We start from the raw sequence: 20,421 nt of genomic DNA on the forward strand, positions 1-20,421 counted from the left end.
TGTGTGCGTTTGTGTCAATGAAAGTGTGCTTCTTCTCTGCCGTGAAGTGTTTTGAGTAGGGGTAGGACTCGTATAAATATAGTCTGCACTACTATGTTTCCCTACCCACCATCAGCACACTAAGCCATCACTGTATATGACAATCATGTTTGATTTAAAAAAAATAATCTATGAATAACCTTCCCCAAAATGCATCCAGTATATATTCACATCCATATAATAGACGTTGGGAGTTGTTCTGATGGATGACACATGGATACAGTTAGATGATATCCCTCTTCACTCATATGGTATACCACAATAACACACTGTGCTTTTGTTGCAATTATACAGCCTAGATCAAGCTAAAGGTTCATTCAAATGTTACCTTTTGTCATCCCAAATCCTTTCTAATTAATTCAAGGAGGTCTTATTTTGAGACAATATTGGATTCATTTTGAATTGCTAATGCAGGACCTTTCTCTTTCAAGCCCAATTGTATATACCTTGAAAGGGACTGCACCACTCTCTTCCCTGTCATATTATACAATCCTAATGGAGCCCCATCTCCCTAACCCAAGCCCTTTGAAACTTTAGAATTCAAAATAACAAAATAATAATAATTTAATTTGCACCAATCTATATAATTGGTCTGAATTAGCCCTTCATTTTCTCACGTCATGCAGTGGTTTAACATTGAGAGACTTGGGCAATACATTTACAAATTACTCCAGCTGGAGGTCTCCTGCTGAAGCAACCCAGTGGCTACCCCTGTTTTACACCCGTAACATAGGCTACCTTAGGAAGTGGCAAGTAGAAAATACTGATTCTATCCCCTATGTATCCTCTTTTACTCTAATATTTGATGATACCACATGACTGCAGTGAGGTTTTATTCATAAACCTCTAACACCATGGTAACTTTGCACATTTTTTTTAACCAGGACAATAATTATAGAGATGGGATGGAACGACAAATGGATGCCACATACGAGACTAGTTAAGACCATTCACTCTGGATTTCATGGAGTTAGGTTAAATGGCAACTTCCATTATGTTTTACCTTACAGTATATATATCACAATTTCTCAAAGCTTGAATACAATACACACACACACACACACATACACATCTGTTTAACACCCAAACACATAGCGAAATAACAAACTAAGAATCATTGGTCTCATGTCTTCTAATTAAGGATATGTTATTGAACACACTGCTTCTTCACCCCAGGCTTGGACTACTAAATGGTATCATTCAGAGCCATAAGCCCTCCCCAGGCGTCAAGCCTTTTGCTAACTGCTGAAGAACACAAAGAAAAAATCAACAGCAATAAACAAATCAATTAAGAGGAACTGTCTTTCTTTTGTGCTGCTTGGCATCCATTTGGTTTTCTGGGCCAAAGTTAAAGGCTGCTGTGCTGTCGTGGTCTTGAAGTCTGTTGGTTGAATGTGGGCAAGGGGACCCAGTTAAAATCAGTAAGTAAGCAAATTCATAATTCATAATAAAATAATATTGAGCCTGTGTGCCATCATGTAACGTGCATTACATTGATTGATAGTTTGTGCTGACTACATTAAATTAAATCTAGTGTTAAATCTAAATCTAAATCTAGTGTTTGAGCTATCCGACCTCTGAGTGGGATGTTTTGAAATAGTATGGTTGCTGGTGCTTCAGCAAGCTAGAATCAAGGTGATGCCTTTACAGCCAAGATCAACACCTTGTGAATGTGGATTATGAAGAAGAGTATGGGTTATTATTGATTATCAAACATGACAGAGGATATTAATATGCATAATTGTATCCTCATGCTGAGATAGACATTCAAATTGGTTTTGACTAAATGGGATGCAGATCAAATCAGAACTTCATAGCAGGTTAGAAGAATTAACGTAGCAGGTTAGGAGAATTAACGTAGCAGGTTAGGAGAATTAACGTAGCAGGTTAGGAGAATTAACATAGCAGGTTAGGATAATTAATGTAGCAGGTTAGGATAATTAACATAGCAGGTTAGGATAATTAAGATAGCAGTTGGGATAATTAACGTAGCAGATTAGGATAATTAATGTAGCAAGTTAGGCGAATTAGGTTAAGGTTAGAAATTGGGATTAGGGTTAGCTAAAATGCAAAACAATTGCAATTTTTGAGGTGACTTTTACATCAGCTGCATCCCTTTTAACCATGATCATTCAAGGTGATTGCCAGTGTATCTATCTATAAGGCAGCCAATTCTGAAGAACAACAACACAGTTGTGCCCTTGACCACACTTGCTTGTATAGAAAATCTAAACTGCAACATCAAAAACCTTCAAATCCAACCTTTTTGGCAGAGTAAGGGTGAGTCGGAGAGATCAGAATTTTGCTTTGCTCTTTCTATGATAGAAGAGAATTGATCTGAACATTTTCAAGAAAATAGGAGCCTTAAGCCATATCGACCAGGAGCAAAGCTTAAAGAGAGAGCACAAAGAATACAATGTGAAATGACTTGGCAACTGCTGGGCGATCAGCACAGACTTGTACTGCCATGAGGCCATTGTGGTTAATGCTTATCGACTGAAACCAACTGCACACTCCAAATACAAAGGATGTCATCATTATAGGTGGGCTATTTATCCCGAACTGAGGACACAATATAGTTTCCTCGGTTCTGGATGACAGTTCATTCTAATGAGAAAAATGTGTATTTTTACAGATTTCACCTTTAATATTCATATTTCTTCTAACACTGTTGAGAATTTTAATTAAACAGGCCCAGCTGTCACTCAACAGAGGTCTGAAGTTGAATGTACCTTTCAAACACAACACACAACAGATTTTCACAACTCATCTACGCAGCAATTTGTCCTAAATTTGGATCGGTTGGGGGATACATACAGTATGTGCAACAGTCCCTGTCCTTGTGGGCTATTTAGTTAATACCCTGAGGGATAAATCACATGACATGGGACAATGGTGGAGCAGAGTGAACAGCTGCTGGAGGGGTGGGTACTTTTACCAACTCCTCTTAGAGTAATAACAAACCATTCAGTGCTTAATTACTCAGTAAGGCTTGCCTTATAGAACAGAGAGCCGTGAAACAATACAGGGATCCACAGGGAGGGAACAAAACCCTGCTATTATGTACAGTACAGCTGGTCTCCGTCAATGAGCTACGAGCAGTCTGGGTTCCACAGGAGGCGTGACTGATAGATAATTACTGTGTAATTAGTTGTGTTTCTCCAGGGCATCGCTATGGGATGCTGGCTGGGTGTCAAAAGTCAAAGGATAATTGGGTAGGGTGAGAGTAGTCCTGCTTGAACATGAAGACCGCATTTAAATAGTAGTGCTTGCCAGCTTGACCAAGCACTCCCCATATTACAAGCTAGGTAATAACCTAGGAATTGATGAGGCTCAACAGTCCATGAAACTGTTTTAAACTATCACCCTAAACATTTACTAGAATAGAGATTAAGGAAGTCCTATAGAGGGCGAGTTTGGTTTGACAGTTATCCCAGACTGTACATGAATCTGGATGACTGACATACAGAGGCTCTGCTCCATCCACTCTACCCTTGAACTGTCTGTGAAATATACTCTACAAGAGTGTTAACACACATACACACAGACATATTTGTACACACAATCTATTGATGGCTTATTTCATAGAAAACTCTCTCTTTCTAACTGTCATACAGTATATCCTCTTTTCCAAAATACTTTAGACTTAAGAAGATCTGTCATATGAAGGGTAATTTCCATTTTTAGAGTCTACAGTATTCACACCCCACATTTTGTTGTGTTACAGCCTGAATTTAAAATGGAGTCAATTTAGATTTTTTTGTAACTGGCCTACACATAACATCCCATAATGTAAAAGTGGAATTATACTTTTCTACATTTTTGAAAATTAATAAAAAATGAAAAGCTGAAACTTCTTGAGTCAATAAGTATTCAACCCCTTTCTAATAGCAAGCCTAAGTAAGTTTAATAATATACAATTTATTAACAAGTCACATAATAAGTTGCATGGCCTCACTCTGTGTGCAATAATAGTGTTTAACATGATTTTTGAATGACTACCTCATCTCTGTACCCCACACATACAATTATCTGTAAGGTCCCTCAGTTGAGCAGTGAATTTAAAAACAGATCCACCACAAAGACCAGGGAGGTTTTCCAATGCCTCGCAAAGAAGGGCACCTATTGGTAGATAGGAAAAAAATTAAAACATCAGACATTGAATATCCATTTGAGCATGGTGAAGTTATTAATTACACTTTGGATGTTGCTTCAATACACCCAATCACTACAAAGATACAGGCATCCTTCCTAACTCAGTTGCAGGAGAAGAAGGAAACCATTCCGGGATTTCACCATGAGGCCAATGGAGACTTTAAAACAGTTAGAGTTTAATGGCTGTGATTGGAGAAAAATGAGGACGGATCAACAACATTGTAGTTATTCCACAATAGTAACCTAATTGAAAGAGTGAAAAGAAGGAAGCCTGTACAGAATAAAACCATTCAAAAACATGCATCCTGTTTGCAACAAGGCACTAAAGTAATACTGCAAAGAATGTGCAACACAATTATCTTTTTGTCCTGAATAAAAAGTTTATGTTTGGGGCAAATTCAATACAACACATTACTGAGTACCACTCTCCATATTTTCAAGCACAGTGGTGGCTACATTATGTTATGGGTATGCCTCTAATCGTTAAGGACTGGGGAGTTTTTCAGAATAAAAAGGAAACGGAATGGAGCTAAGCACAGGTAAAATCCTAGAGGAAAACCCGATTGTCTGCTTTATACCAGACAGGGGAAGATGAATTCCCCTTTTCAGCAGGACAATAAACTAAAACACAAGGGAAAATGTACACTGGAGTTGGTTTCCAAGATAGTGAATGTTCCTGGCCGAGTTACAGTTTTGACTTAAGTCTTCTTAAATCGCCATTGACACCCCCCCCCCCCCCCCTTATTGTACACTGCTGCTACTCGTTGTTTATGATCTACATGCATAGTCACTTCATGTACAAATGACCTCACCTAACCTCACCAAGACCTGAAAATGGTTGTCTAGCAATGAGATCAACAACCAATGTAAGAGACCTTGAAGGAATTTGAAAAGAATAAATAGGCAAATGTTACACAATCCAGCTGTGGAAATATCTTAAGAGACTTACCCAGAAAGACTAATCGCTGCCAATGGTGCTTCTACAAAGTATTGACTCGTGGGTGTGAATACTAATGTAAATTAAATATTTCTGTATTTAATTTTCAATACATTTTCCAGAATTTCAAAAAATAAGTTTTCACTTTGTCATTATGGGGTATTGTGTGTGGATGGGTGAGATTTTTTTAAATCTTAAATTCAGGCTGTAACACAACAAAATGTGGAATAAGTCAAGGGGTATGAATACTTTTTGAAGACACTGAATGTACAGTGTATGAAAGTATTGAGACCCCTTGACTTTTTCCTAATTTTGTTAAGTTACAGCCGTATTCTAAAATATTATTAAATAGTTTTTTCCCCCTCATCAACCATCACAAAATTCCCCATAATGACAAAGCAAAAACAGGGTTTTAGAATGTTTTCTTCTAAAGCATACAGTTATTCAAAAGTATTCAGACTGTTTCAAAACATTTGCAACCTCTGTAACAGTTGCCCTATCTTACTTATTTTGTATTGATTTATTATTTTACAAATGACACAAACATAAAACATAATAGCATCCACATTTGGTGGATTAAAATAATCCAACAAATGTAAGAAATAAAACCACTAAAAGTTGCTGTAGCATCTAATATCAGTTTAACACATCCAGAATCAGAATAGAATACAATCAATTGAGTTCAACAACATCTTCATAAAAACTGAACACCCCCTTCCATAACACAAAAAGATGAGCATTTAGTGCCTCTTGTACTTGTGGTGGTGCATGCAGCTGAAAACACCTGCTTTCTGTCCTTGGTCACCTCTCCTTTGGAAAACAGCACTCTGTGTGTCACTAGCCTCTGCCAGGCCCTGCTGAGGTAGGCCTTGTCAAAGTTTGAGGCATGAGAGGAGGACCACTGTCTCCAGGAGGAAGACGATGAGGATGGCTCAGAGGGCCCAGGTGTCATGGCCGCCAAGTCAGCCTGAGCCGAGTGCCCGTAGTTCCTCATGATGGCGTGCGTGGTGGCAAACACCACTATACGGTAGTCTCTCAGCAGCCGATCCAGGAGCTCTGAACACTTCCTGAGGTTGGCTTCCTGCTTTGCCACGCTCTCCCCTCCCCCACTTCGGTCCACCCAATAGAAGGCTGAGATGCTGTCGATGACCAATAGGCACAGAGTGGGCCGGCTGCAGAAGGTATTCTCCAGGTAGTGCAGTGTGAGAAGCAGCTGGACTGAGCTGGAGCAGTGAACCACGAAGAGTCGGCCTAGGCAGGCTCGCACCCTCTCCTCAGGCTCTACCGCCGCCCCACTATCCTCTCCTTTTGCGTCCTCCCCCAGACGCTGCTCCAGTACTGTCACCAGCCTCAGCATGTCAAAGTGATAGTCGGTGTCCACGTACATGACTTCCACTTCCAGGCCCCCCCGGTCGGCTGGGAGGATGCAGTGGGTCACCAGATGGTACATGGTCTCAGTCTTTCCACTTCCCTCGGTGCCATGGAACTCCACTACGTCACCTGGAGAATGAATGTAAAAGAAATGTCAACTATGTGACTACTGTAATAATTTATTTATATGGCCTAAAGATGCCATGTTTATACACCTGGGCAAACTACCTTGAATAGGTCCAGCACCATCAGGAAAGATGTGAGGTTCAATGTCCCTCAATGACCGTCTCCCCTCCAACCTAGCAAACAACTGAAAGAAAAAACATACTCATTTAGAAAACAACATAATATATTCATGACCTTCTGATTTGACTTTGATAACAAAGTACTACTAGCTGCTAACTTGAAGTTCTGTTTTACCTTCGGTATTCATATCTGGCCCAAAGCAGGAAAACAGCTGATCGGAACCAGGAAGTGACTGTAAAATGTTTGTTAGAACTAAGCTAACTGCGATGTGTCTCTGTGGTTACTAGATCGTTGTATGGAAGTGCGTAAGTGTTAACAATGTTAGTTATCGGGTACATACTCGTTAACCTGTATGGAGTGTGTGTCGAAAGGGATAGAAAAGCACGAAAGGGTTATAAAAGAGCACGTACAAAGAAAAGGTTGGTTAGCTAAGCACATGGGGATATACTCGATGGAAAGGTGCACATCGACATATACATAATGTTACTTTATTCAAAACCTTTCGTTAGATACTTATTACACTTATAGGGTAACGTTAATTTGCAACATACTTGTGCACCGTTCTCTGTCATTTTGGCAGTAGTTGTCATCCCCTGTATCTGTCAGGAAAAAAGATCGCGCTTTTTCAAATCGACTTCCGGCTTTTGGTATTTTACCGTAATATCTGACACAGACGAGCTATATGCATTGTTATCGAATCTTTGGTACACATAATGAAAAGTAGTTAAGCATAATTGCTATTAATCCTAACTTTATCAATAATAAAGTATATTAGCTCGTGTGACATAATATTATTTTCCTGCTTTTCATTGGGCGCGTGAGGAATGGTTTACAGCATAACAAGGTTGCCAAAACTTCGCGTCCAGAGAGGAAACAGTGGAGTTCAGATGCCACCTTGCGTTGTTTATATTTAAATACATTGGTGGTATTCTGGCAGCGTTTTACAGGCAGCCAAATTCTGATATTTATTTCCACTTCAGATAATTTTAAGAGCTGATCTGATTGGCCAAAATATAAATTAGTGAAACAAATATCAGAATTGGGCTGCCTGTCTAAAATCATCCTTAGATGTTTTTACGGCTTCTTCATTTAGGCTACCGAGTGGCGCAGCCGTTTAAAGCACTTCATCTCAGTGTTAGTCTAACCGATGTGAAATGCCTAGCTAGTTAGCGGGGTGCAGAACAAATAGCGTTTCAATTGGTGACGTCGCTCGCTCTGAGAGCTTGAAGTAGTTGTTCCCCTTGCTCTGCAAAGCTTTTGTGGGGCGATGGTTAACGATGCTTCGTGTGTTTGTCAGTTGTCTATGTGTACAGAGGGTCCCTGGTTCGAGCCCAGGTAGGTGTGATGAGAGCAATACTGAAGCAATACTGTTACACTAGAGACGTCAGACCTTGTTTCGATCCCGGGCACAACCGTCGGTGATCGGGAGTCCCATATGGTGGCGAGGGTTAGGCCATCGTTGTAAAATAAGAAGTTATTCTTAAACTGACTGGTTATTTCATGTTGTGTTATAAGGAAATAAATTTCACAGGTTTCAATAAAGTATTTTTTTCTGTAACAGCTGATTGATTCAGCAACCATTCTACATAACAGAGCATTTTGGTATGAGAAACTGAGTCACGGTCAGGTGTGCGAGTTCCCATTACTACGCTCGAGTGGGGAACGGAGCCAGCGCAATGGAAATACGCTCGCTGTCATACTATTAGGAATATAAATAACGGTAGAGGGAAATAAGCGAGCACGGGACAGAGCAATCAGCCTTCTATCTAACCTTCAATAATACACTGTATTTGAACGAACTTTTTGATACAGTTGTTGCAAAAAGTCTATGGTGTTTTGGGGACATTCTTTCGTCATCATGAGCATGGCAGTCCACCCACCACTTTGCGTGATAGATTGTGGGATTGGGTGAGTTTGTTTGCTCGAAAAAGCTGAGTTTGCATTGAAGGTATGTGATCTGCCTCGAAAATGACAGTTACTAAGGTTATGTTGCCAGGTCGCAGTTGTAAATGAGAACTTGTTCTCAACTGACCTACCTGGTTAATTAAAGGTGAAATAAATAAAACATGTTATGCCACCAATTGACACAACCTTTTGCCATCTGACTCTGTTCCACTCTGCAAGTGGAAAGCACCTTCTCAGTTAATGGTAACATGATAATAAGATTAATAATATATTATTACAATATATTATAAATAACAAGAGTTTAGGTTAGGTATGCTTTTAATGTAAATACAGTGCCAGTGGCTAACTGTAGTAGGCTCCTCGATTGAGATAGTAATACTGTAGGACAGAATAGTCTAAACTAGTTTTGAAAAAGTTAAGATGAAGTTTGTTATTATTTGTTCATGCAGGACACATGACTAAGGAGTAAATAGGTCAAATAGCCTGCCAGCTGGAGGGGGGATAACCCCATCAGAGATGGGTCATGGTGGTATGATTTTGCTGTGGCTTTGCTACATGGGTTGTTCAAATTCTCTTTCAGGGGGAAAATACATTCATTTTTTACATTTTATAGCAAGGCTACAAATAATTTAAAATGGATCAACATTAAATCGTATCCAGACTTGTTGCAAAAACATTACATCTATTAGTGGTATGAGCCTGCAGTAAATTACAGTATAGAATCAAACAAATTAAGATTTTTGCAGACCTTCAGCATTCTGAATCTGAAGGCTAGGCCCGTACACTCACAGGTGTGATTAACTTGATGAATAACTCAGCCAGTGGGCAATACATTAGTTAAGGACTCTATTAATTAAACCACTGCATGTTTTGAGTAACAATATCAATTTTAGAGGAGATTACTTTTTCCTCCATGATGAATTAGCATGGTTAAACAGGAAGTTATACTTAATCAGAAAGGCTGGGATTGAGACACAACCTGGTGTTGTGAATATATAATAGGGAACTAATTACAAAATGTTTCAGTTGTTTCTGAAATATTTATTGCAAATTGATTGGGATAGAAAATATTGCCAAATGCATTCTGCTTTGTCCGTGGGACAGACCATAAATACAGTGCCTTCAGAAAGCATTCATACCCATTGACTTTTTCACATTTTGTTGCCTGAATTTAAAATGGATTAAATTAAGATTTTGTGTCACTGGCCTACAATACCCCATAAAGTCAAAGTGGAATTATGTCTTTAGAACTGTTTTTGCATGGACTCACTGTGTGCAATAGTAGTGTTTAACATTATTTTTGGACTACCTCATCTCTGTACCACACACATACAAGTATCTTTAAGGGCCCTCAGTCGAGCAGTGCATTTCAAACACAGATTCAACTACAAAGACCAGTGAGGTTTTCCAATGCCTCCCAAAGAAGGACACCTATTGGTAGATGGGTAAAAAGACACACAAAGTATGTGGAGATAGCTTGCAAGCTCAACTTAACTCCTTCATTGACCTGTTTGGATTCTATGTCTGTCCAAATTCAAAGGAATTCAATATTAAAGGGGAATTTAACCCTGGCTCTACCACGACAAATAGCCATTACCATATTAACATAAAGTTTTTATCATAAACATAACAATTATCCAAACCACTGGCTAGAACTCGCACATTTTCATTTCACTGGTAGCGAAATTTGATACCGCCCACCCGCATGCACACAAACGTGAATAATGGTGTTGTTTACATTGAATGACCAACACACAGTAAACTTTTTTAGGCAAGATTATTACTTTTTTACGTTTGTTTTTCCACTAATGTTTGATATCATACCCTTGTGGTGTTCTGTGCTAATTACAAACAAGCGTGAAAATTAGTTAGCTTTCACCGTTCTATCTATCAGCGATTCCCCCCTGATTCTGCAAGTGACTTGCGGCGATCAAGAATGATTCAGAGACCAGAGATTATCAGAGGGATTTTCAGGCTGAACTGATGGGGAATCCATTTTGACGACAGTTGAGCAGTGTTTTGCGATGCCGTAAATTTTATTCTGAAGATTCTCAATTAGAGGTAACCTAATGTTAGCTAGCTTGCCAGCTGGGTAAGTTAGCTATCTAATGTTACAGTCCTGTATTGAACTCTGTAATCCCTCAGCTAAATCATATAACTATCTTTTGGTATACACACTGTCAATCAATTTTGCTTATGCCATGGTACTGGTAGTCACTGCTAGACTGGTAGACTACCTTCAGAGTAAACATGTTGATTCTATCTTTGACTGACGTTTGCTAACGTAAACTAGCTAATGTTACTCTTATTTGGTATCTCAATTTGGTAATCATCTATTCCACTCTTGTCTGGAAAACACTCTTTTACAAAAAATTGAATTGTCAATATAGCTAACTTACTCTCTGTTTGTGTGTTGGTATCAATAATGAATGTGTATAAATCATCTACGGTTAGTTAGTTGGTTCTCAGCCAGTCTCAGCTGGCTAGCAATTTTGCTGGCAATTTAGTAATGCTCATTAGCTAACAGCAAGCTGACAATGTCGAAATGTCCTTGTTATGTATGCTTAGCTAGCCAGTCTAATAGAGATCAATACAATGTGTGGTGGTTAAATTGTGTATTGTTCTGTATTTTGTTGTAGGTGGTACAGAATCTGATTCCACCAACATGCGCTTCCAAGCTTAGCACTGTACACATTTCAGGTAAGACCCAGATGCAGACAGTGTCAAAGTAACAAAGTGTATTACTTATACAGGGGCAGGCAAAACAACAGGTCAAGGGCAGGCAGAGGTCAGTAATCCAGATAGGGTTTAAAAGGTCCAGAAAAACAGGCAGTCTCAGGGTCAGGGCAGGCAGAAAGGTCAAAACTAGAAAACAGGAACTAGAACTATGCTGGTAGGTTTCACAAAACAAAAGAAACTGGCCACAGACAAACAGAGAACACAGGTAAATACATTGGGGATAATAGGGAAGATTGGCGACACCTGGACGGGTGTGGAGACAAGCACAAAGACAGGTGAAACAGATCAGGGTGTGACAGTACCCCCCTCCTCTAGGGGCGCCACCTGGCGTCCCACCTGGGTACATACCTGGTTGACCGGGGTGCTGGCATTGGAAATCCGCAATGAGATCTGGGTCCAGGATATCTCTAGCAGGGACCTAGCACCTCTCCTCCGGACCTTAACCCTCCCAGTCAACCAGGTACTGGAAGCACCTGCCCCGAGGTCGAACCTTCAGGAGACGCCTCACCGTGTATGCCGATGAGACGGGGAAGAGGGGTAGGATTGGAAACAGGAGACAAAGGGCTGTGAGACATGGGTTTAATTCTGGACACATGAAAAGTGGGATGTATACGGAGGGTACAGGACAACAGATAATGATCAGCAGAGGGGCTTGGAGATGGGAAAGGGACGATAAACCAGGGGGAGAGTTTGCGGGATTCCTCCCGGAGGGGCAGATTCCGGGTGGACAGCCTTCTGCCTGAGACGATACCGGTGAGATAGTGTCGATACCTGGAGGTGGTCTTGAGAAGGGCCGACCGGGCTCTCTTCCAGGTACGATAACAGCGGTGGACAAACATCTGGGCCGAAGGTATGCCGACCTCTTCCCCCTGCTCAGGGAAGAATGGGGGCTGATACACCAAGGAACAATCGAAGGGTGATAGACTCGTGGCAGAGCAAGGAAGGGTGTTGCGGGCGTATTTGACCCACACTACTTAATGGCTCCAGGCGGTGGGGTTGGTGGGGACCAGGCAGCGCAGAGTCGTCTCAAGGTCTTGGTTGACTCGCTCCGACTGGCCGTTGGACTGAGGGTGGAACTCAGAAGACAGGCTGACCGACTACCCAATCAGTGTGCAGAACGAACTTCCAGAACCAGGACGAGAACTGAGGAGCCCGGTCAGAGACCATGTCCACTGGCAGTCCATGAATCTAGAAGACTTGCCACACCATGAGTTGGGCCGTCGCTTTGGCAGAGGGTAGCTTGGGGAGAGGAATGAAGTGGGCGGATTTGGAAATCCGATCCACTACGGTCAGGATGGCAGTGTTGCCATCAGATGGGGGAGACCCGTGACAGAGTCCAGGGATATGTGAGACCAGGGACGATGAGGGACAGGCAGAGGTTGAAGGAGACCAGTTGGTGCTTGCAGAGGAGTCTTGTTCTGTGCACAGATCGTGCATGCGGCGACGAACACGAAGACGTCAGGAACCATGGTAGGCCACTAGAATCAAATGAAATGAAATCAAATGTATTTATATAGCCCTTCGTACATCAGCTGATATCTCAAAGTGCTGTACAGAAACCCAGTCTAAAACCCCAAACAGCAAGCAATGCAGGTGTAGAAGCACGGTGGCTAGGAAAAACTCTCTAGAAAGGCCAAAACCTAGGAAGAAACCTAGAGAGGAACCAGGCTATGTGGGGTGGCCAGTCCTCTTCTGGCTGTGCCGGGTGGAGATTATAACAGAACATGGCCAAGATGTTCAAATGTTCATAAATGACCAGTATGGTCCAATAATAATAAGGCAGAGCAGTTGAAACTGGAGCAGCAGCACGGCCAGGTGGACTGGGGACAGCAAGGAGTCATCATGTCAGGTAGTCCTTAGGCATGGTCCTAGGGCTCAGGTCCTCCGAGAGAGAGAAAGAAAGAGAGAAAGAGAGAATTAGAGAGAGCACACTTAAATTCACACAGGACACCGAATAGGACAGGAGAAGTACTCCAGATATAACAAACTGACCCTAGCCCCCCGACACATAAACTACTGCAGCATAAATACTGGAGGCTGAGACAGGAGGGGTCAGGAGACACTGTGGCCCCATCCGAGGACACCCCCGGACAGGGCCAAACAGGAAGGATATAACTCCACCCACTTTGCCAAAGCACAGCCCCCACACCACTAGAGGGATATCTTCAACCACCAACTTACCATCCTGAGACAAGGCCGAGTATAGCCCACAAAGATCTCCGCCACGGCACAACCCAAGGGGGGGCGCCAACCCAGACAGGAAGATCACATCAGTGACTCAACCCACTCAAGTGACACACCCCTCCTAGGGACGGTATGAAAGAGCCCCAGTAAACCAGTGACTCAGCCCCTGTAATAGGGTTAGAGGCAGAGAATCCCAGTGGAAAGAGGGGAACCGGCCAGGCAGAGACAGCAAGGGCGGTTTGTTGCTCCAGAGCCTTTCCGTTCACCTTCCCACTCCTGGGCCAGACTACACTCAATCATATGACCCACTGAAGAGATGAGTCTTCAGTAAAGACTTAAAGGTTGAGACCGAGTTTGCGTCTCTTACATGGGTAGGCAGACCATTCCATAAAAATGGAGCTCTATAGGAGAAAGCCCTAGAAGCGTTGTCACACAAAGACCAGGGTCCGATGGGAGCCCCGTTGGCAGGCAAGCCAGGCGTTAGGAACGAACATCAGTTTATCTGCCCCCCCCCCCCCCCCTGGGAATGCTGCACCTCACGAACATGCTTCCCTATTCCCCAGCTGAGTGCCGTCGCAAGGCACGAGGTGGGAAGGATGGTCTCGGGTTCCAGGGTTGTAGCTATAGAGGCGTGACAGCGCATCTGGCTTGACATTCTTAGATCCTGGCCGGTATGGGGGGGAGAAGTTGAACTGGGTGAACAGCAGGGCCCACCTAGCTTGCCTGGAATTGACACGATTGTCGTGTGGAGATATTCCAAGTTTTTGTGGTCGGTCCACATAATGAATGAATGTTCTGCCCCTTCCAGCCAGTGCCTCCATTCCTCCAATGCCATCTTCACCGCGAGAAGCTCACAATTCCCCACATCGTAGTTCCTCTCCGTGGCGTTGAGGCGTTGGGAGAAGGCGGCGCAGGGATATAACTTGAGGTCCAGGGCAGAACACTGAGACAGGACAACCCCCACTCTGAAGCATCTGCCTCCACCACGAATTGGCGGGATGAGTCAGGATGAAAAAAGATGGGAGCTGTGGTGAAGCGGTGTTTGAGATCCCAGAACGCCCGGTCAGCAGCCGGTAACCCAGAAAGGGGATGGTGGAGTGATGGAATTGGAGTTGGAGAACCTGTAGTACGTGAAGCACGTGTTCTTGGGAGGAGTGAGAGAAAACAAGGATGTCATTGAGGTAGACGAAGAACAAGTTCAACATGTCGCGGAGAACATCATTAACCAGAGCCTGGAACACAGCAGGGGCATTGGTACGTAGTAACCGCTGGCCGTGTTGAAGGCAGTCTTCCACTTGTCCTCTTCCCGTATCTGCACCAGGTGGTAGGCGTTTCGTAGGTCCAGCTTGGGAAACAAGGTGGCCCCTTGGAGCAGCTCAAAGGCAGAGGAGTTGAGTGGTAGCGGGTAGTGGTTCTTCACCATGATGTCATTGAGACCTCAGTAGTCGATGCACGGGCGCAGGGTTTTGTCCTTCTCCACAAAAAACCTTGCACCGGAGGGGGAGGCAGAAGGATGGATGAACCCTGCAGCTAGGGAGTCCTCAATGTAGGTCTCCATAGCCTTGGTCTCCAAACCTGACAGAGAGCACAGTCATCACCGGGGCAGAGTGGTGCCTGGGAGAAGGTCAATCCCACAGTCATATTGTCGGTGCGGCGGAAGCGAAGTGGCCCGAGCCTTACTGAACACCTCTCGGAGGTCCTGGTACTCCGCAGGAATGGCGGAGAGGTTCGGGGCAACTTCCAAGCCCCCAGGAAGACGTCCCGGGGCAGGCTGCACAGACTTCAGGCAATGGACGTGGCAGAACGGGCTCCAGCCCATGATGGCATCAGCAGACTAGTCAATGAGGGGGTTGTGTCGCTGGAGCCAGGAGAATCCCAATACCACAGGAACCTGAGGAAACTTAATAAGCAGGAATTGAATCGTCTCGCTGTGGTTCCCTGACACACATAAGATGATGGGGGTGGTAATGTGGGTGACCTGTAGAGCACCTGTCCAGCGCTCTAATGTCCATGGGAATGGAGAGGAGCTGAGTGGAGATGTTCAGCTCGGAAGCTAGTGTACCGTCCATAAAGCTCTCATCGACCCCAGAGTCGATGAGTACCCGGAGAGATTTCGACTGGTTCCCCCACAGCAACATGGCATGAAAAATTATGCGAGTAAGGGGAGAGGAACAGTTCTGCGTAAAGCCCACCAGAGTACTCGCTCCTACCGGTGAGCCTGGTCTTTTAGTGGACAGGTGGAGACGAAATGACCAGGCCCCCAATACAGGCAACTATAAGTGTGAAGCCTGTATAGCCATTCAGCTGGAGACAGCCTAGCTCTGCCTAGTTGCATAGTCTTGGTAAGAGGTGAATCACATTCTTTGGCTCTCCTCTCCTTCCTTTGTTCCCGTAGTCGCCCATCGATCAGAATGGTCAAGGCGATGAGCGAATCAGTCGCTAGTTCCCGGGCTGCAAGCTTGTCCTTTACTTCCTCCGATACTCCGTGCAGGAACATGTCGACCAGTGCTTCCGGGTTCCAGGCACTATCAGCTGTCAATGTGCTGAAATCCACCGCATAGTCTGCCGCACTGCGGGAGTCTTGCCAAAGCAACTTTCGGGCAGCCTCTCTCCCGGACAATGGAGCATCAAAAACTCTCTTTACCTCTGCCATGAACTCCTCCAGACTGAAGCATGTGGCATACTGTTGTTCCCATACTGCCGTAGCCCAGGCGAGAGCCCTCCCGGATATCAGCGTGATGAGTTACACTATCTTAGAAAGGTCAGAGGGGAAGGAGGAGGGCTGCAGCTCGATGATGAGGGAACACTGAGCGAGAAACGCCCAACAGGTGCTAGACTCTCCATCGAAGCGTTCCGGCGGAAGTAAATGGGGTTTCCAGGAAACCGAGGTGACCGGGGAGGCGGTAGGCTGCCTAACCTACAACCCACGTAATTACTCCAGCAATGTGTTCAACACTTGGTCATGGTGTTCAGCCAAGGTCTGGAACCCTTCCATGAGACCATGATGCAACTCCTCGTGCCTTCCAATGGTGGCTCCTTGGGATGAGATGGTGTTGCGGAGCTGGTAAGAGTCTGCTGGGTCAGTCATGGCCAGTTCATACTATCACGTTTCAGGTAAAACCCAGATGCAGACAGTGTCAAAGTAACAACAGTTTATGACTAATACAGGGGCAGGAAAGACGACAGATCAAGGGAAGGCAGAGGTTAGTAATCCAGATAGGGTTCAAAAAGGTCCAGAGCGGCAGGCAGTCTCAGGGTCAGGGCAGGCCGAAAAGTCAAAACCGGGAAAAACTAGAAAACAGGAACAGACAGCAAGGGGAAAACTGCTGGTAGGTTTCACGAAACAAAACAAACTGGCAACAGACAAACTGAAAACACAGGTATAAATACACTGTGGATAATGGGGAATATTGGTGAATACAATTGCCCACCATTTCGAACACAATTGCCAGTGTACCAAAGCTGGATAAAGCACACGCAGCTTTTCTTCACTAATTGGTCTTTTGACCAATCATATCTGTTCTGAAAAATTATTAAGACCAATTACTGAAAATATATCAGAATTGGGCTGCCTGTGTAAACTCAGCCAGTGTGGCTCAGCGTAAGACCATGTAGAACACACAGGAGGCTGCTGAGGGGAGGACGGCTCATAATAGTGGCCGGAAAGTGAATGGAATGGCATCAAACACATCGAAACCAGCTATTATCACGAGCCATCCTCCCCAATTAAGGTGCCACCAACATTCTATGGTAGAACAGGGGTCTTCAACCCTGTATCTGGAGAGCTACCCTGTTGCAGGTTTTCACTCAAAACCCAGTTGTAACTAACCTGGTTCAGCTTATCAACCAGCTAATTAATTAGAATCAGGTATGCTAGATTAGGGTTGGAGTGAAAACCTACAGGACGGTAGCTCTCAAGGAACAGGGTTGAAGAGCCCTGATTTAGATAAATGATAAAATAAATATTCGTATTTTCTATCAATCTTTGACATTTGTTCTGTCCTTATGAATTCACAGAAGATAGTTATAAAAGTTTTACAGGACTCTGTAGCATTCAGACATTCAGATATCCAAAGAATGTTTGTTTATTTGTCAAATTCTAAAATACAGGGGAGTGTACACTGTTTAATGCTAACTCAAGAGAACTGGGTATTCAACAACAATGTTTAAAAAAAAAACCCTTTACCCCCTTTTCTCCCCAATTTTGTGGTATCCAATTGTTAGTAGTTACTATCTTGTCTCATCGCTACAACTCACGTAAGGGCTCGGGAGAGACAAAGGTCGAAAGCCATGCATCCTCCGAAACACAACCCAACCAAGTCGCACTGCTTCTTAACACAGCGCGCATCCAACCCGGAAGCCAGCCGCACCAATGTGTCAGAGGAAACACCGTGCACCTGGCGACCTGGCTAGCGTGCCCTGCGCCCGGCTCTCACAGGAGTCGCTAGTGCACGATGAGACAAGGATATACCTACCAGCCAAACCCTCCCTAACCCAGACGACGCTGTGCATCGCCCCACGGACCTCCCGATCACGGCCGGCTGCGACAGAGCCTGGGCGGGAACCCAGAGTCTCTGGTGGCACAGCTAGCACTGCGATGCAGTGCCCTAGACCACTGTGCCATCCACAACAACAATGTTTTATGGTAAAAGTAACATGCAAAAAAAATGCATGAACAGTGTTCAGTGTATCCAAATGTGTCTCAGGTGTAGAGACACATAAGTGCAGAGAACTGTAGCTACAGATTGTTACACCAGATAATTTACCCAAAGATTTTTGCAGACTTGTTAATTTCAAGCCTTCTTTCATTAATCGAGACAGGTGGGTGTCCACCCCAAGTGCTGCATGTCATGATGACAAAGACCTGTCTCGATCAATGTGCGAGAAGACTTGAACTAGACGCGATGGCGGCACACATATTGTTGGATTACTTTATGGAGCAAAAAATGTATTTATTTTAGTAACGGAGCATTTTCTAAATTCGAACTGACCCTCTACAAATGGACACTGACATGTTATGAGACTCGTGTTTCCCAAAATTGAGGACAAAGATGGCATTGCTAAGGTTGGTCAAATTCTCTGTGCTACACCAAACAGTACCTACCATGTAACTCCCAGTCATGGATACCAAACATCTTTGGTTAAGAAAACTGTCTCTGACATGGAACAAAGCTTGCAAACCACGATTAAGAAGCTCAAAACTGATGGGGCTAGCCTTGAGGACCAATGCATACCTTTACAAGCTTAAATGTGAAGATCCAATATCAGGATCATGGGGGTAGCTGAGGACCCGGGCTCAAGTTCTTTGTCAGTCTCAAAGTTATTGAAGGAGGCCCTCAAATTGGATAAAGACGTCCTTGAAGACCACTCACGTTGGGGCTCACAAGCAAGAAAGCCTGGCGGAAACCCTCTCGTCGTTGTTGCTAAACTACACAACTATCAGGATTGTATTGATGTTCTTCCGTGTGCCAGAGAATTTGGCCCACTTCGATGCAACGGAGTTCCCATCTCTTTCTTCCCAGACTATGCCGACAGCGTTGCTCGTGACCGTGCCGCTTTCAACAATATCAAGAGTCTGCTACGTGGACGGACCTACGTTCGGTATGGTGTGGCTTTTCCTGCCTGGCTTCGTATAACATACTGTATGTTCCAAGACATCCATAAGGCAAATGGCCTTCGTAAAGGTGAACATTCTACAGAGGTTGGACGAAGCAAATGGCTGAATGTTCACCTATTTGGCGATAATGGCCGAATGTGTCTACCACTGCAGACTCAGTCTCTCTTTTGTAGATACTGTATAGCATTGCCAGTGGTATCAGTTGATATTGTTATTATTAGGTAATGTTAGTGCCTTAGTTCTGGTGAGATAATTCTCTTTTTGGTTTATCGTTTTATTTTATTACCATGAAGTGGCTCGTTTATATTTATCGATGATACCCACATCCAGGGTAGATACAGCTCAGTTCTATAATTAGGTTACCCCATTTCTTTAAACACGTTACTGCTAACTTAGTGGTATTGCTGTAAGATGTGATATATAAAATGTTTTATACTTTCTTTTAAAACAGCCTAGTTTTGAGTTGTAAAGTATTTATTATTTATTATGTGCAACTTTTTTTAAATCCTTCACTATTTCAGCAGGGCTCTCTACTCGATAGGTTTAGTGTTCCCCACTACAAGCGCAATGTGTGGATATTGTGAGCAGACCCAGTACTTTGAGGTTGCTCTAAAGCGGAAAGGTGGAATAAACGAGTCAGGAGCAGGTTTTCTTAATTGAACAATGTTCTCTTTTGACGTATTTCTTTCATCTTAAACACTCCAACATAATCAAGGATGCTTTCCCAAGGAAAACAAATATTTTTTCTCAAGAACAAGGAACATAAGGAGAGTATCTTTAAACTATATCATAAATCACGGGTGTGTCACCGCCTTCACTATCCGTCCGTGGAGAGCTCCCTTCGAGTGGTCATACAGATCCATGGTGACCATTCCCAAGAGGTGGTGTCCCCTTCTTCTCCCTTCCAAAAGGTATGTCCTCTCCTTTGTAGAAGCAAACACTCTTTTCTTTCTTCCTCTTCTGCTGGTTCCCTCCTCTCTCTTGTTGGGGAAAGAGAATAGCTCAGCTGTGCTTAATTGCCTCTGATCACCTTGACTTACATGCCAGGCTGGGCTACTGTTCGTGGGAGCAGCCTGCCCTCTGGTGGTCCTTCCACAATATATTTTCATGGGGATTAGCGTTTACCTTGTTCTATTAGGTGACAAGGGTGGGTTTTCTTTTTCATACCAGACTTCAGAGTATTGTTTGTTTATGTTTTCTATTTTTCTTCAACTTTTGTTTTTATTTA

The 20,421-nt window shown here is 43.6% G+C and overlaps 1 protein-coding gene across 1 annotated transcript; it reads right to left on the bottom strand.

Annotated features, from left to right (window-relative positions):
• Positions 1 to 4,357: 4,357 nt before the first annotated feature.
• On the bottom strand, positions 4,358 to 7,375 carry LOC139420617 (DNA repair protein XRCC2-like). The gene is made up of 3 exons (XM_071170815.1): positions 7,300 to 7,375; positions 6,731 to 6,812; positions 4,358 to 6,631 (listed from the first exon to the last, which is right to left on the bottom strand). Exons 1-3 carry the CDS (start codon positions 7,336 to 7,338, stop codon positions 5,826 to 5,828), a joined length of 927 nt encoding a protein of 308 aa, XP_071026916.1. The 5' UTR covers positions 7,339 to 7,375; the 3' UTR covers positions 4,358 to 5,825.
• Between the last annotated feature and the right edge of the window lie 13,046 nt (positions 7,376 to 20,421).

This window comes from Oncorhynchus clarkii, chromosome 11, assembly GCF_045791955.1.
Source record: "Oncorhynchus clarkii lewisi isolate Uvic-CL-2024 chromosome 11, UVic_Ocla_1.0, whole genome shotgun sequence".
In the NCBI taxonomy this organism is placed as follows: domain Eukaryota; kingdom Metazoa; phylum Chordata; class Actinopteri; order Salmoniformes; family Salmonidae; genus Oncorhynchus; species Oncorhynchus clarkii.